This window comes from Centruroides sculpturatus, unplaced genomic scaffold (genome assembly GCF_000671375.1).
Source record: "Centruroides sculpturatus isolate CEXI.00-Female unplaced genomic scaffold, Cexi_2.0 scaffold209, whole genome shotgun sequence".
In the NCBI taxonomy this organism is placed as follows: domain Eukaryota; kingdom Metazoa; phylum Arthropoda; class Arachnida; order Scorpiones; family Buthidae; genus Centruroides; species Centruroides sculpturatus.
This window is the reverse complement of record NW_019384446.1, coordinates 743,885-759,864: the sequence shown is the minus strand read 5'-3', so window position 1 is coordinate 759,864 and position 15,980 is coordinate 743,885. Positions and strand designations below refer to the sequence as shown.

The window sequence follows — 15,980 nt, the reverse complement described above, 5'->3', positions numbered from 1 at the left end:
TTGAGATAAAAGTTTGCTTTCTTAGATTATCAAAAATTTTTAATTTAAATTTCTTTCAGCTTCTCAAGGCCAAAAACATTGTTTAAAACTTCTGTTAGAATATTCAAATTCTCCAGATATTGTAAATATATCAGATCATGAAGGCAGGTATGTACTAATTCACTGCAAATTTTTGTATTTTTACATATTAATATCTAAATGTGAAGTATTTGTATGAATCATGAGGTTATCATTTATTAAATTTTTAAATTTAATTATAAACAATCTGAATAATTAATATCTACTAAAATTCATACTATTCATGTAAAGTGATTAGGACATTTTTCAAAAGTTAGAAAAATAATAAAAATAATATACAATAAAATTTTGCATAGTAAGCTAAGTAGTAATAGAAAAGTGGCCATGTTATTTTGACAAATAACTACAAAATTATTTTTGAAAGTATTTTTTTTTCAAGAATTTCAACATGGTTTTTTTATTTAATTATATTAAAATCTGCCAAAATAAAGCATTAAAAATGTAAAACTCTAAGCCAGGTGTAGCTTTCATAGCTCTGGAATTTTTTGTGAATATTGTTGAACAATGGAAATTTTTTGTATGTAAGTGAACCATTCCTAATTATTTTATTATTTTTTACATTACTTTTTAAAAAAAATAGAAAATTGTATATATTATATTTAAATCTTATTTTCATTACTTAAGAATAACTATTGATAATACATCTATAATATAAATTTTTAGTTTTTATTCTTTATTCAAAATTTTTGTGTATTTTTAAATATAAAATAATAATAATACATAGGCTTTCTTTTAAGTAAAGTCTGAAATTATTACTTTTCTTACTTTTTATTATTATCATATGATTTCTTTATCCTAATGTTGACAGGTTTGAAAAACTTGGTTTGGGCTTAATCATTCTAGTGTTCATGAAATAAAAAACTTATAGAAATCTGTAACATACAAATCTATTACAAGTTAGTCAGTTAAAATAGGAGACTTTGCACATAATTTGATGAACTTAAAATTTTGAGTTAAATCTCTTTAACTTTACCTTTATCCAATGATATAATAGAAAAATGTAAATTTTACAAAAATAATTCTGTTTAATTATAAATTAATCATATACAAAGACTGAAAGAGTATACTGTATTAGTAGTATAAAATTTTTTATTAATTAAATTTAAGCATGAAAGAATAAAATATGATATAGAACAATTGAAATTTTATCCAGTGAATAGGGATGATGAAATGACAAAAATTTTAAAATGAAAGATGACTTTTTAGTTTTATTGTGAAACTGGATTCTGTTTTAAGATCATGTTTTTAATTTAGAAATTATATTTTTTTGAAAAAATAATACTTAAAACAATTTTTTAATAAAATGCTTTTATAATTTTAAATTGCTGGTTATCACTATTAATTTAAATATTAACAGCATAATAAAATACTATGAATGTTGCTATTGTTATTTCTATTGTCAGTATTTTTTTTGCCTTTATATTTTTTAATGTTTTATCATCAATGTGTTTTATTAGAATAGTTATTTAATTGTTTAATTTTATTAATATTTATATAGAACTCCTCTAATGCAAGCTTTATTGCATAATCAGCTGGGGTGTGTTTCATTGTTATTACAACATGGTGCTTCTGTAACGGCAGTCGATTCGAATAAGCGATCAGCTCTTTTCCGAGCTGTGAGTATAGTTTAACTAAAATTTATTTAATAAACTTTTTATAAATTAATAAAACTAATGACATATTAAAATTTCTATAATAGATTATTTAAAGTAATGTTTTAAGGAGAAGAAATGAGATAGATATATCTTTAGTAAAAGTAGTAAATTCTAAAAATTGAAAATTTAATAAATAAATATATAAATTTTACAATTTATAAATAATTTCAATTATGTATTCAGATAAAGTTTAAAATATTTTCTTAATGATGCACTCTTACATTCAGATGCTAGAGTTGACATTTAAATATTATTTCAATTGTACTTGAAACTACCAGAAGGGAAAACCTAATTTTTAGCAACATAACATGTTACTACTATTTGAGTGTTTGGTTCAGAATGCTTTTTTTAAATAGTTTCATACTAGATCCGTTATTCTGTTTTTTAGTTTTGATCTGTTATAATATTGTAAATATTTTTATCCAACATTGACAGTATTTTAACATGAACCCAAACTACTAATTAAAAGATGGNTGTGTGTGTCTTATTTCTGTATAATTTCTGTGCCAAATGAGCAATTAATTTTAAAATAAACAGCAGTTGTGCACATTTATTTACAAAATCCATTTAATTTGCAAGGTAGTGTATTAACATATATAAATGTAATCATTGATTATAGAAAGTTTAAAATTTTTTTTTATAGGACTATGCTTGTTACTCTTATAAACAGAATTTTATGTTATTTTTAGATGTGTTAGCTCACTACTTGGATTTGGAGCAGATGCATGCTTAAAAGATAAAAATGGATATTGTGCCATACATTATGCATCAACTAATGGAAAAATAACTGCCTTAGAAACTGTAAGTTTTATACCTGTTTAATTATTGTTTTTGTTATTAATCTATAAATTATTAATTTCAGTTATCAACTTGTAATAATTATTTCCCTCTTCATACTAATATTTCATTAAAAATTCATTAAAAATAACTTTTTACAAATGATAGCTATTTTATGTATACAATAATTGCATTTTATGTTTTTTTCTTATTTTTTCATTCATCTTTTGTTGAATCATTTTCTTAAAATATTATGAATGTATAAATTATGTATTAAATTAGCAAACAATTATATCACATCTATATATTAATCAGTATGATGAAAACAGTTGCAGAAAAGAACAGTTTGATAAAGCAAAATTTTATTTCAAAAACAAATAGACTGACAGAGATATGATGCATAAAACATATATAATGATCAAATACAAAAAAACAAAACTTTATAAAAAAAACACTAACAATAACATTGATAAATAAGTGATATAGCAAGAACACTATCAAATGATGAAGCCTAATAAATAAAAATATAAATTATTTATTCATAAAGTTGGTGTAAATAATTAAAAAATGAAAAAAATAGTATTTGGTTAAAATAAAATAATGCATAATTTACTTGTACTTTTGTGAGGTGATAAGGAAGGCTTACCCAAAGTGGCTGATGATGACACAATGAGAGAATCATGTCAACATCAAGACATTTCTGACACCAGTTATGATTAGATCCACAAGAAACCTTTTTAATCTCGAGTGAGCAGCTATCTTATATGAAGATTTTCCAAATGAGCAGTCTTGTATCAGGACGTCGAGTAAAAGAATTGAGGAGGAATTTAATGAGAAATGATATGAAAGTGATTCATTCAACTCATTAATTATGTTTTAAAGTACAATAAAACTTCTCTAACTCGAAGCTCCAAGGGGCAGAAAAATTTTTGAGTTAGACAATTCGAGTTACAGAATGATAGAGTAAAAAATGCTGATTATGAATAGATTTGTATTTTTATCTCTCTTGCATTATATAAAGAATCTTTGATAGTTGATAGTAGTTTTTTTGTTTGTTTTAAACAGCCTTTGTAACACCTTTCAGCAAAACGTTCAATGTAACTAATGAAATCAAACAGTACATCTTGTTGAGATAAAGTGAGATGATCTCTCACTTTGGACTGGAACATTGTCTGAAAATTGATATTGGAGAGAAAATACAACTGTTTGAAAATTTCATGGAAATCTGATAATTAGGATCACTTTGGATAAAATAAATATTAAAATTGAAGTCAGGGAAGTTGAAAGTAACATAAATCAGTGTTGAGGGACTATGAAAAACTTCAACTTGGAGAAAATTCGAGTTCAGAAATTCAAGTGGGAGACATTAAATTTCTGTGCCATTCCATTGAGATCAACCAAGTGCTTCATTTTCTTCAAGTTAAAGAAATATTTGAGTAACAGATGTTTGAGTTAGAGAAGTTTTACTGTATTTCTTAATGATATACCATATTTACTCGCATATAAGACAAGGTTTTTATTCATTTATCACAGCTTCAAATTCCTAGGTCATCCTATATGTGTGAGCAAAAGATTCTTTGCATTTTGCAAATGATTTTTGTGAACCATGTATTCACATTTTTTACCGGATGCTTACCCTCTTATATTTAAACACATAAGTATTTTATCTAGGTCATTTCAATAATTCTTGTATATTGTCAGGAGTAAAGATGAACAGCAATAGGAAAAGCAAAGCTTTTGAATTGAATTCCAGATTGAAATTCCAAAATCACATGGGAGCTCAGTATAAGTTTTAATTCATTCCCACGTGAAAATGGATGATTATTTGGAAATCAAAATTTGGAGAAACTCAAATATAATCGACGAAGAGTAGATTAGCTGTTAAGAATTGGCAAAAAAAAGGTTTCCAGTTGTCCATCTTTACATGAACAAATTATGTTGTCAACAAATTGAATTAGTAAATTAAATAACATTATTCATACAAGCTATTATATGTATTTATTCTTTTAAATAAATTTCTTAATGTGTCTATTACTTTTTAAAATTATTTTTAGCTTAAAAATAAGTTTTAGAAGTTTGTATGAATTAAATTAAAAATGTTTTTTCTATTTCAAAGTTATTATCAGCAACTAAACTTGAACATCAAGGTGAACTTACTCAGTATTTTACTGCACTGCATTTAGCAGTAAGTTTGAATATAAATTTAAATTTTTATTTCATTCAAAAGAATTGAAAAGTTAATAGATTTAAAATTTTTAAAATTTTTTTTCTCATGTTTTTAGGCCTATGGAGGACATACTTCATGTTTAAATCTACTTTTGAATAATATTCATAATGTAAATGCAGAAGATTGCAAGGGACGCACAGCTTTGGATTTAGCTGCTTTTCAAGGACACATTGAATGTGTTAAAATTTTGTTAAAAGAAGGAGCTTCTGTATCAACTCATGACAAAGTTACTGGTAGAACACCATTGCATGCTGCTGGTAAATTTTAAAGTTACTTATACTTTTATGTTTATTGAGATATAATTTATATGTACTGTAAAAATAAACGAAAATGTAAAATCTGTCTATTGGCATTACTAGTAAATAGCAGATGGAACGTTATAAGCATGGAACTTTATTCATGAGCTTGGAACATAAAAAAATTTTTTTGTCTCACACTTGTGCATGAAAAGAAATTTGAAAATGTGTTCTATCTCTAGATTTATAATGTTCCATTTGCCATATTACCTGAAGAAGATGGTTATATACTATATAAAGCGCTCATTGATTAAATGTGTTTACCAGTAACGCCAATAGATAGTAGAGAGGTTGCAGCCGACGTTTTTAATGTGAAAACATGTACGTTGGACATTCATCGTTGCCTTCCTGTAAGGCTAGAAGTTTGACAATGGCGTTTGGAACGTCAGTAGAATCATGCTTGACCTTCTAAATGCCATTGTCAAACTTCTAGGCTTACAGGAAGGTGGCGCTGAACGTCTGACGTACAGGTTTTTGCGTTTAAAATGTCAGCCGCAACCTCTCTAGTTTTTATTTTTGTTTATTTTTAGTGAGTGGTGTCACTTGTTTTTATCTCATTATTTTATGCTTTTATGTTCAAGCTTGTATGGTATCAATCTATATATGGTGTCAATCTATCTATCTTTTTGGTTAAAATGGCTGATGGTAATTATTCTTATTAAAAATACATAGAAGGAATTAAAACATCTTCACACTTTCATCATGTCCAATCACCAGGAACAGTCTTCTTTTACAGAAATGACTTTTTATTATAGGTTATGTTTCTGTAAAATTATGTAAAACAGTTTAACTGTATTTTTAATGTGAATAATTACTGTCAGCCATTTTAATTGAAACTGTGTGTTTTTAATTGTTGACTTAATCACCAGAGGATGTTTTTAAACTGTTTTACATAATTTTACATAGGCATAACCTCTAATAAAAGGTCATCTCTGTAAAGGAAGACTGTTTATTCTGGTGACTGGACATGATAGAAATGTGAAGATGTTTTAGTTTCTTCTATGCATTTTTTTTTCTATCTTTATTGTGTTTTATTGTTTATAGGAACTATTCTTAAAATTAATTAATTGCTTTTGAAAAAATCTTTGTTTATCTTTATTTTGCTCATATTGATTTTATTTCTAAATTTATTGAGCTGGGAATTTGAAGATTTGAGTAAGTTATGAATATCAGAGTGATATAAAAGTTTGTTTTTGTGTATTATTTTATTTTAAATTGGAAAATTATGTAATTTATCAGCTATAAAATATTTTTTATTATCCTACAAATAAAAGAAAAATTTTGTTTGTGGCAGCATATCTGTTTGAGGCCTTTATAAACACATTTGTGTTTGGAATTGTGGTGTCATTAAATTTTGTCTTTTTTTCTCTGAACTTTTTCAGGAAATTTATCTTTGTTTATTAAATATTCTCTTAAGAACCTGTAACAAATCTGTAAAGTCACTGCCTACAGATCAATCCACCACTGAAAACACACATGTTTAACTTCATGTTCAGTTACTTTCATTTTGGAAATACTAAATTAATAAAAACAATCTAATCATTAAGAACATGTGTGCTGAATAATGCATGTGACTGGCTAAAATCAAATGTGATATTGTTACTATTTAATCAGTCTCTCTTCTTCTAAATATCAGTCATTTAGTTTATCACTTCAGACATAAAACCTAATGATGAGTGAATATTTTGAAAGTATTTAAAAAGTCTTATTAATATTATTTTCTGACTACTTTTCATGTTTCTTTGAAATACTGTGTAATTATTAACTCTTGAAATATATCACTTTAAATTGTCTTGTTATAGATTGCTCTAACAATTTCTTTTTTTCATTGTTTGTGAGAAATATTTTAATTTTTGCTAATATTTATTAAAATAATGAAATTCACTACATCATTACATGGAAGCAGGTATTCAATGTACACAATCATCATCTAATGAAAGTAATGCAATATTTGAACCTTCTCAATGTTTTTTTCTTAGTACAACTGGCACGTTTCTGTTTAACATAATTGGTTTGGCTGAGAGCTTGCTATCATTTGGCTTTGGCCTAATTCTTGTCAGATGTTTAGCATTCAATTTTATGTTGATTGGAGCTGCATTGCATTTGCATTCCTTGCATTCCAATGCAGTATCTGGGGAGGTGATGTCCCATGGGCTGGTGGCAATTGGGCTTCTCTATGCTTTTGCATCCCCTAAAACTAAATGCTGCAAACTCAAACATTGCTGGATACATCAGCAACATTAAAATAAACTAACAACATTAAAGTTCAACAACAAATTAGGATTTAAAAAAAGTTCATTATGAATTTAAAAATAATCTCTTTTTATTATATGTATGTACAGTATGTATGTATGTATATGTTACTGTGAAAGACCAAAATTAGAGAATGTTGATATTCTCCGGTGAATGTTGACACATACAATATACGTCAGTGAAAGACCAAATATTTGGTTATATTATTATACATTTGAACAATCGCAGGTGTATGTCGACAAGCACAGATAAGCTTTCGTGGAGAGCAAAACAACACCTGAGAAGCCATGTCGACTGGGAGGCAACAGTATATTGCTAAATTTACGCCATTTCCTTCTGCTGAAATTGGTGATATCATACGAATACAAGTCCCTGATGTCGATCGTGGCCGTACAGATGCCCAAAATGTGTTGGCAGTTGTTGTTGGAATAGAAGCCTCCGACTTTTATAAATTAGCAAACAAAAATGTTACCCTCAAGCAGCTTTATGCCTGTAATTAGTTTGTAATTTGTAAAGAGAGGTTACTTTCCAAGAATTTCTTCTCAAGAAATGTCGCTGAGAGAAGTAGCTGCAGCTAATTCNAGAAAATAATATAAATTTTACTTCTATTGCTATCGATTATTTTATAATATAAGGAGTAATCGGGTTAAAGTATCTATAAAGATTTTATTAGATTTCTGACTGTTTATTTAGAATATTAAGAAAGAAATACGTACATAGGATTGTCGCAGTGTCTTTCGGAATGCATGACGCCCGCACCACACGATCGAGAACATTCGGACCACGGACTCCAAGATCCCCATTCTCCGTTGATAGTTTCCAATCTTTCTCCTATTACGGTGCATTTTCCCATGTAACACCACTATATTCAAAGAATAATAATAAATATGTGTAAATACTATTATTAAAAGCGAGATTATAAATTATATTTTAAATAATAGATAAATAAATATTCGTATAATTATAAAAGAAAAACTTTCATAAAATCGATTTAAATCATTTCAAATATAAATATAAAATAGTTTGAAGTTTGGACTTATTATTAATTTTCCTCTTGGAGGAAGATGAAGGAAAATATGGAAGCGAGAAGCCGAAGAAGGATGCTATAAGATATGAAGTCGGGAAGAGAGGGTCAAGAAATCTAGAGAAGTGGTGAGGAAGGAAATTTCCAATTAAATATTTCGTTTTAAGGCCAAATTACTACTATAATTACGTTTAAAATTGAAAATTATTATAGAAAATGTGTTGTATATATATATAGGCTATATTTATTTATATTATATTTATTAATATACATATATTTATGTTAAATGTTAAATAAAATGTTTTAGATTCCATTGTTCGTTATTTAAAACAATAATATATATATATATATATATATATATATTATTGTTTATTTGAGAAATAAATATTGATCATTTCTAGTAAATAATTATTTGATTAATGTATTTCACTTTAAAGAACTTAAAAACAACAACTAGAAATTTCAAAGTTTCTGCATAATTTTATTGTGAATAAATTCATTACAACTTTTAATTATAATTATTTGTTTTTGAGATAAAAGTTTGCTTTCTTAGATTATCAAAAATTTTTAATTTAAATTTCTTTCAGCTTCTCAAGGCCAAAAACATTGTTTAAAACTTCTGTTAGAATATTCAAATTCTCCAGATATTGTAAATATATCAGATCATGAAGGCAGGTATGTACTAATTCACTGCAAATTTTTGTATTTTTACATATTAATATCTAAATGTGAAGTATTTGTATGAATCATGAGGTTATCATTTATTAAATTTTTAAATTTAATTATAAACAATCTGAATAATTAATATCTACTAAAATTCATACTATTCATGTAAAGTGATTAGGACATTTTTCAAAAGTTAGAAAAATAATAAAAATAATATACAATAAAATTTTGCATAGTAAGCTAAGTAGTAATAGAAAAGTGGCCATGTTATTTTGACAAATAACTACAAAATTATTTTTGAAAGTATTTTTTTTTCAAGAATTTCAACATGGTTTTTTTATTTAATTATATTAAAATCTGCCAAAATAAAGCATTAAAAATGTAAAACTCTAAGCCAGGTGTAGCTTTCATAGCTCTGGAATTTTTTGTGAATATTGTTGAACAATGGAAATTTTTTGTATGTAAGTGAACCATTCCTAATTATTTTATTATTTTTTACATTACTTTTTAAAAAAAATAGAAAATTGTATATATTATATTTAAATCTTATTTTCATTACTTAAGAATAACTATTGATAATACATCTATAATATAAATTTTTAGTTTTTATTCTTTATTCAAAATTTTTGTGTATTTTTAAATATAAAATAATAATAATACATAGGCTTTCTTTTAAGTAAAGTCTGAAATTATTACTTTTCTTACTTTTTATTATTATCATATGATTTCTTTATCCTAATGTTGACAGGTTTGAAAAACTTGGTTTGGGCTTAATCATTCTAGTGTTCATGAAATAAAAAACTTATAGAAATCTGTAACATACAAATCTATTACAAGTTAGTCAGTTAAAATAGGAGACTTTGCACATAATTTGATGAACTTAAAATTTTGAGTTAAATCTCTTTAACTTTACCTTTATCCAATGATATAATAGAAAAATGTAAATTTTACAAAAATAATTCTGTTTAATTATAAATTAATCATATACAAAGACTGAAAGAGTATACTGTATTAGTAGTATAAAATTTTTTATTAATTAAATTTAAGCATGAAAGAATAAAATATGATATAGAACAATTGAAATTTTATCCAGTGAATAGGGATGATGAAATGACAAAAATTTTAAAATGAAAGATGACTTTTTAGTTTTATTGTGAAACTGGATTCTGTTTTAAGATCATGTTTTTAATTTAGAAATTATATTTTTTTGAAAAAATAATACTTAAAACAATTTTTTAATAAAATGCTTTTATAATTTTAAATTGCTGGTTATCACTATTAATTTAAATATTAACAGCATAATAAAATACTATGAATGTTGCTATTGTTATTTCTATTGTCAGTATTTTTTTTGCCTTTATATTTTTTAATGTTTTATCATCAATGTGTTTTATTAGAATAGTTATTTAATTGTTTAATTTTATTAATATTTATATAGAACTCCTCTAATGCAAGCTTTATTGCATAATCAGCTGGGGTGTGTTTCATTGTTATTACAACATGGTGCTTCTGTAACGGCAGTCGATTCGAATAAGCGATCAGCTCTTTTCCGAGCTGTGAGTATAGTTTAACTAAAATTTATTTAATAAACTTTTTATAAATTAATAAAACTAATGACATATTAAAATTTCTATAATATATTATTTAAAGTAATGTTTTAAGGAGAAGAAATGAGATAGATATATCTTTAGTAAAAGTAGTAAATTCTAAAAATTGAAAATTTAATAAATAAATATATAAATTTTACAATTTATAAATAATTTCAATTATGTATTCAGATAAAGTTTAAAATATTTTCTTAATGATGCACTCTTACATTCAGATGCTAGAGTTGACATTTAAATATTATTTCAATTGTACTTGAAACTACCAGAAGGGAAAACCTAATTTTTAGCAACATAACATGTTACTACTATTTGAGTGTTTGGTTCAGAATGCTTTTTTTAAATAGTTTCATACTAGATCCGTTATTCTGTTTTTTAGTTTTGATCTGTTATAATATTGTAAATATTTTTATCCAACATTGACAGTATTTTAACATGAACCCAAACTACTAATTAAAAGATGGCATTATATTATAATTTTATATATAATCTCTTGGTAATTTAATAACTAATATATTTTTAGTGAAGCACATAAAATATGGCAACAAATAAATAATAGTTCATTATTATATCTGTTGCCATATTATAGTAAAATCTATTTTCTGTTTTTTATATGGTTTTAATGTTATATTAATTTAATAAATATATTTATAGGCAGTTGTTGGAAATGAAGATTGTGCTGATATGTTGTTAAAAAATGGTGCATCCGCTACTCATAAAGATATTAATGGTAAAACACCTTTGCATTTAGCGGCTGCATCAGGTAATAATCTTGTTTTAGATATTCTCCTACATGTCTGTTCATCACATGATCTAGTTGATAATTCTGGTTGTACACCTCTACATTGGGCTTGTTATGCTGGTAAATATTTTGTTTAGTAAAATTATAAACTTTTAATAATTTATAAAATTAAACTGATTTAATATGTATTTGTTGCTTTTGTATATATCAAATTTAATTTTATTTATTTAAAATATTATGAAACTTTTTTCTGTTGAAATTTTTTACATTAACTATTAACTTTTGAGAAAAAATAGATTAATTGCATTTTTATTTTAAAAATGCATTTCAAGTTTACATTTTTCAACAAATTCATCTTCATCTTTTTAAGAGAATAATATAAATACTGAAGATGAGTTTGTTGAAAAATATAAACTTGGAACACATTCTAGAATAAAGATGCAAATATAATAAACTTTTTCTCCAAAGTTTAACAACCCAATTGCAAACTTCCAGTGAAGAAAAGATAAAATACACTGGTTGTATCCAAGTACTTAAATATATCTGAGGGGATTCTTTAGAAACAAAACATATTCTAAACATAAACAAAAAATAAATTTTTTGTTTATGTTTAGAATATGATCCAAATAGAGAGAGACTTTATTCTATAAAAATAAACTGAAAATTTTATAATAGAATATTTTATAATAAAAGTATTCTATAAAATTTTGAATTATTTTAATTATTGTTATATGTGCTATTTATTATTTGAAATTATTTTTTTAGTTTTAAAGAATTCAATAATGAATAAAATGATCTAAAAATAAAACTAGTAACTTTACATTTAACATTTTGAGTATTTTATGCATATTTTTACACTGAATCCAAAAATATAATAAGAATTTCTGTAATGTTTTAGATTTTGTGTTATAAGTTTTGGTGTTTCAAAATATTTAACTGTGCATTTTATAATAGTGTAACACAAAGAATTGCTGTTTATTAATAATTATGACAAATTTGTAGTACTGATTGCTAGCTGTTTGATTGTAAGAGTTGGTATGATAAACTTGATTTGGTGAAAATTTTTATCACATACAACATATCAAAATGGAACCACATTAACCCATGATCACATTTAGTTTTTTTTATTTTTACAGGATCACATGCATAAGGAGCAATTTTCTATTGATTTTCCATGTGTAATTTTGATGCACATAATTGCCATTCCTTGAATTTGACAATTCTGAAAAATCTTTTAATATTCTTTTCTGCACATGCCAAGTTTCAATAGTGTACATTGTTTTGTTTACAGAACTGTCCCATAGAGAGTTCTTCAGACTTTTAAATAGCATGGATTAATGTGAAACAAGTTCAGCTGGAATTAAATAACAGGAAGGCTGAGGTGTTTTTCAGGACCAGAAAATTATTTTTCTGTAGTTTTTGTGCAAGAAATTAAGCCATGAAACATTTAAATATTTGAAGGTTATAGCACCTGAGGTTATGTTATAGAGCAGGTGTTCATGGTTGTCATTACATCATGCCTAGCTGACAAACATCTATGACATCATGACTATCTCTTGCAGCAATCATGAGAATTCTTCGTGATGTCATCAGGTCACTAAAAATGACATCAGAGCAGAAAATCACGTACTTCTGCATGTAATTATGTGACAATAAAAAAATTGTACATGATCATGTGTATAAGGCAGTGATTTTCTGCTGAGGTTGTTTTTGCGTGTGGGGTTTTTTATTTTTATTTTTGAATGATGCTAAAATCAAAAGACATATTTGTAGTCCCTGAACTAAGGGAGTCAATAAATAATGATTAATTTTAAGATTAACTGATCAATGATCAACTCATGCTTGGCAATATTTTAAAGGTATTACAAAGAAATTACTGTACAATAGTGCATGATTTGAAGTAATGTAAAACAAAGGTTTGTAATATGTCCATAAAAACAAATTCTATAGATGTCCATTTAGACTTCTCTGAGATCTTCAGTAATGTTGGTGATGAATACAGCAAACACTTTTATTAGAAATTTCTCTCATGGAAAATTAGTGCCATGGAATCCTAGAGATCGTGAATTCACAATTAAGATTAAAAAAAGAGCTTATGTCCATCAAAGCTAAATGTATAAATGATACAGCGTACTCACTACCCTTTGATACTGAAGAAATCTATGCTGCCCTTAAACAAATAAAAGCTGGTAAAGCCTCTGGAAATGATGGTGTCTATCCTGAATTCCTGTTACACAGTGGCAAGTACACTAAGCATGGCTGGCTCACTTCTTTACTGACATCCTACAGAAAGGTAATATTCCTTTCGCTATGAAACAAGCTAAAATATAGCTATCCTGAAAACTGGAAAACCTAATGATAGACCAGAGAGCTATCAACCTATCTCACTCCTGAGTGTGATGTATAAGCTTTTAGAGAGACTTCTTTACAACAGACTGAGCAATACAATTTTTGAGAATATTCTGGTAGAGGAGGCTGGTTTTCGACCGAATAGGAGCTGTACAGACCAGGTACTAGCCTTCACTACTTTTGTAGAGGCTGGATACCAAAGGCAATTAAAAACATCTGCGGTATACATCGATCTTACTGCAGCATATGATACTGTCTGGCGGCATGGCCTAATCTATAAGCTGATTCGAGTGATACCCTGCTTAAAAATAGTTAAAATAATTGATGCGATGTTAAATAACCGACCCTTTCAAGTTGTCATCAGAAATCCGAGAAGTAGGTTAAGAAAACTAAATAATGGCCTACCTCGGGGTTCTGTCCTGGCACCACTGCTTTTTAGTCTTTACATTAGACTTGCCTCAAACAAAGGCAAGGAAATTTGGATATGCAGACGATTGGGTGATTGCCACGAGACATAAAGACCTTGCAATTACTGAAAAGATCCTGACAGAGGACTTATCAATCTTAGGACAATATTTTNTCTAAATATCAGTCATTTAGTTTATCACTTCAGACATAAAACCTAATGATGAGTGAATATTTTGAAAGTATTTAAAAAGTCTTATTAATATTATTTTCTGACTACTTTTCATGTTTCTTTGAAATACTGTGTAATTATTAACTCTTGAAATATATCACTTTAAATTGTCTTGTTATAGATTGCTCTAACAATTTCTTTTTTTCATTGTTTGTGAGAAATATTTTAATTTTTGCTAATATTTATTAAAATAATGAAATTCACTACATCATTACATGGAAGCAGGTATTCAATGTACACAATCATCATCTAATGAAAGTAATGCAATATTTGAACCTTCTCAATGTTTTTTTCTTAGTACAACTGGCACGTTTCTGTTTAACATAATTGGTTTGGCTGAGAGCTTGCTATCATTTGGCTTTGGCCTAATTCTTGTCAGATGTTTAGCATTCAATTTTATGTTGATTGGAGCTGCATTGCATTTGCATTCCTTGCATTCCAATGCAGTATCTGGGGAGGTGATGTCCCATGGGCTGGTGGCAATTGGGCTTCTCTATGCTTTTGCATCCCCTAAAACTAAATGCTGCAAACTCAAACATTGCTGGATACATCAGCAACATTAAAATAAACTAACAACATTAAAGTTCAACAACAAATTAGGATTTAAAAAAAGTTCATTATGAATTTAAAAATAATCTCTTTTTATTATATGTATGTACAGTATGTATGTATGTATATGTTACTGTGAAAGACCAAAATTAGAGAATGTTGATATTCTTCGGTGAATGTTGACACATACAATATACGTCAGTGAAAGACCGAATATTTGGTTATATTATTATACATTTGAACAATCGCAGGTGTATGTCGACAAGCACAGATAAGCTTTGGTGGAGGTCAAAACAACACCTGAGAAGCCATGTCGACTGGGAGGCGACAGTATATTGCTAAATTTACGCCGTTTCCTTCTGCTGAAATTGGTGATATCATACGAATACAAGTCCCTGATGTCGATCGTGGCCGTACAGATGCCCAAAATGTGTTGGCAGTTGTTGTTGGAATAGAAGCCTCCGACTTTTATAAATTAGCAAACAAAAATGTTACCCTCAAGCAGCTTTATGCCTGTAATTAGTTTGTAATTTGTAAAGAGAGGTTACTTTCCAAGAATTTCTTCTCAAGAAATGTCGCTGAGAGAAGTAGCTGCAGCTAATTCAAAAAGTATAGGGCAAGGCTATACTTGCTGTCATTGCAAAAGGATGGGTTTCACGAATAAATGCAGTTGTAAAAGCAAGAGACTTGTGAAATTCAAAGTGCCATAACAGTTTAAGTTGTTCCAATAAATAAGATTGTATAACGTTAATCACATAATTTATGTGTAAGTTTATCATTGTATTATTTTCTTTAATAAATTTTAGAATGTACTGTTTGTTTTAGGTTTAACAGTTTATTTACATGTGCTGTTACTTAAGCTTTCTTCTATTTTGACATATTAAAAAGTTGCATTTTTGTCTTAACATAATAAAAATATTTTTATTCAACATTCACCATGCAACATTCATTATTTCACACTTACACCGGCAAATGTTGACATTCAGCATGCACTGCATGCTGAATGTCGACATTTGCCGATGTAAGTGAGAAATAATGATATTTAGCAAATATTTCGTACATACACGAAACGACTGTGTGAATGCTGACATTCACCGGAGAATGTTGACATTCGCCAGATATC

At 26.9% G+C, this 15,980-nt stretch overlaps 1 protein-coding gene across 1 annotated transcript in view; it reads left to right on the top strand.

Moving 5' to 3' along the window:
- The window catches only part of LOC111620394 (serine/threonine-protein phosphatase 6 regulatory ankyrin repeat subunit A-like), a 181,244-nt gene that overhangs the window by 71,470 nt on the left and 93,794 nt on the right, over nt 1-15,980 (top strand). Inside the window, exons 16-21 of the mRNA XM_023362308.1 lie at nt 2,423-2,534; nt 4,627-4,695; nt 4,793-4,994; nt 8,898-8,985; nt 10,415-10,532; nt 11,235-11,442. Of these exons, the coding sequence (XP_023218076.1) occupies nt 2,423-2,534; nt 4,627-4,695; nt 4,793-4,994; nt 8,898-8,985; nt 10,415-10,532; nt 11,235-11,442 (797 nt within the window). The remainder of the gene's footprint in view (nt 1-2,422; nt 2,535-4,626; nt 4,696-4,792; nt 4,995-8,897; nt 8,986-10,414; nt 10,533-11,234; nt 11,443-15,980) is intronic.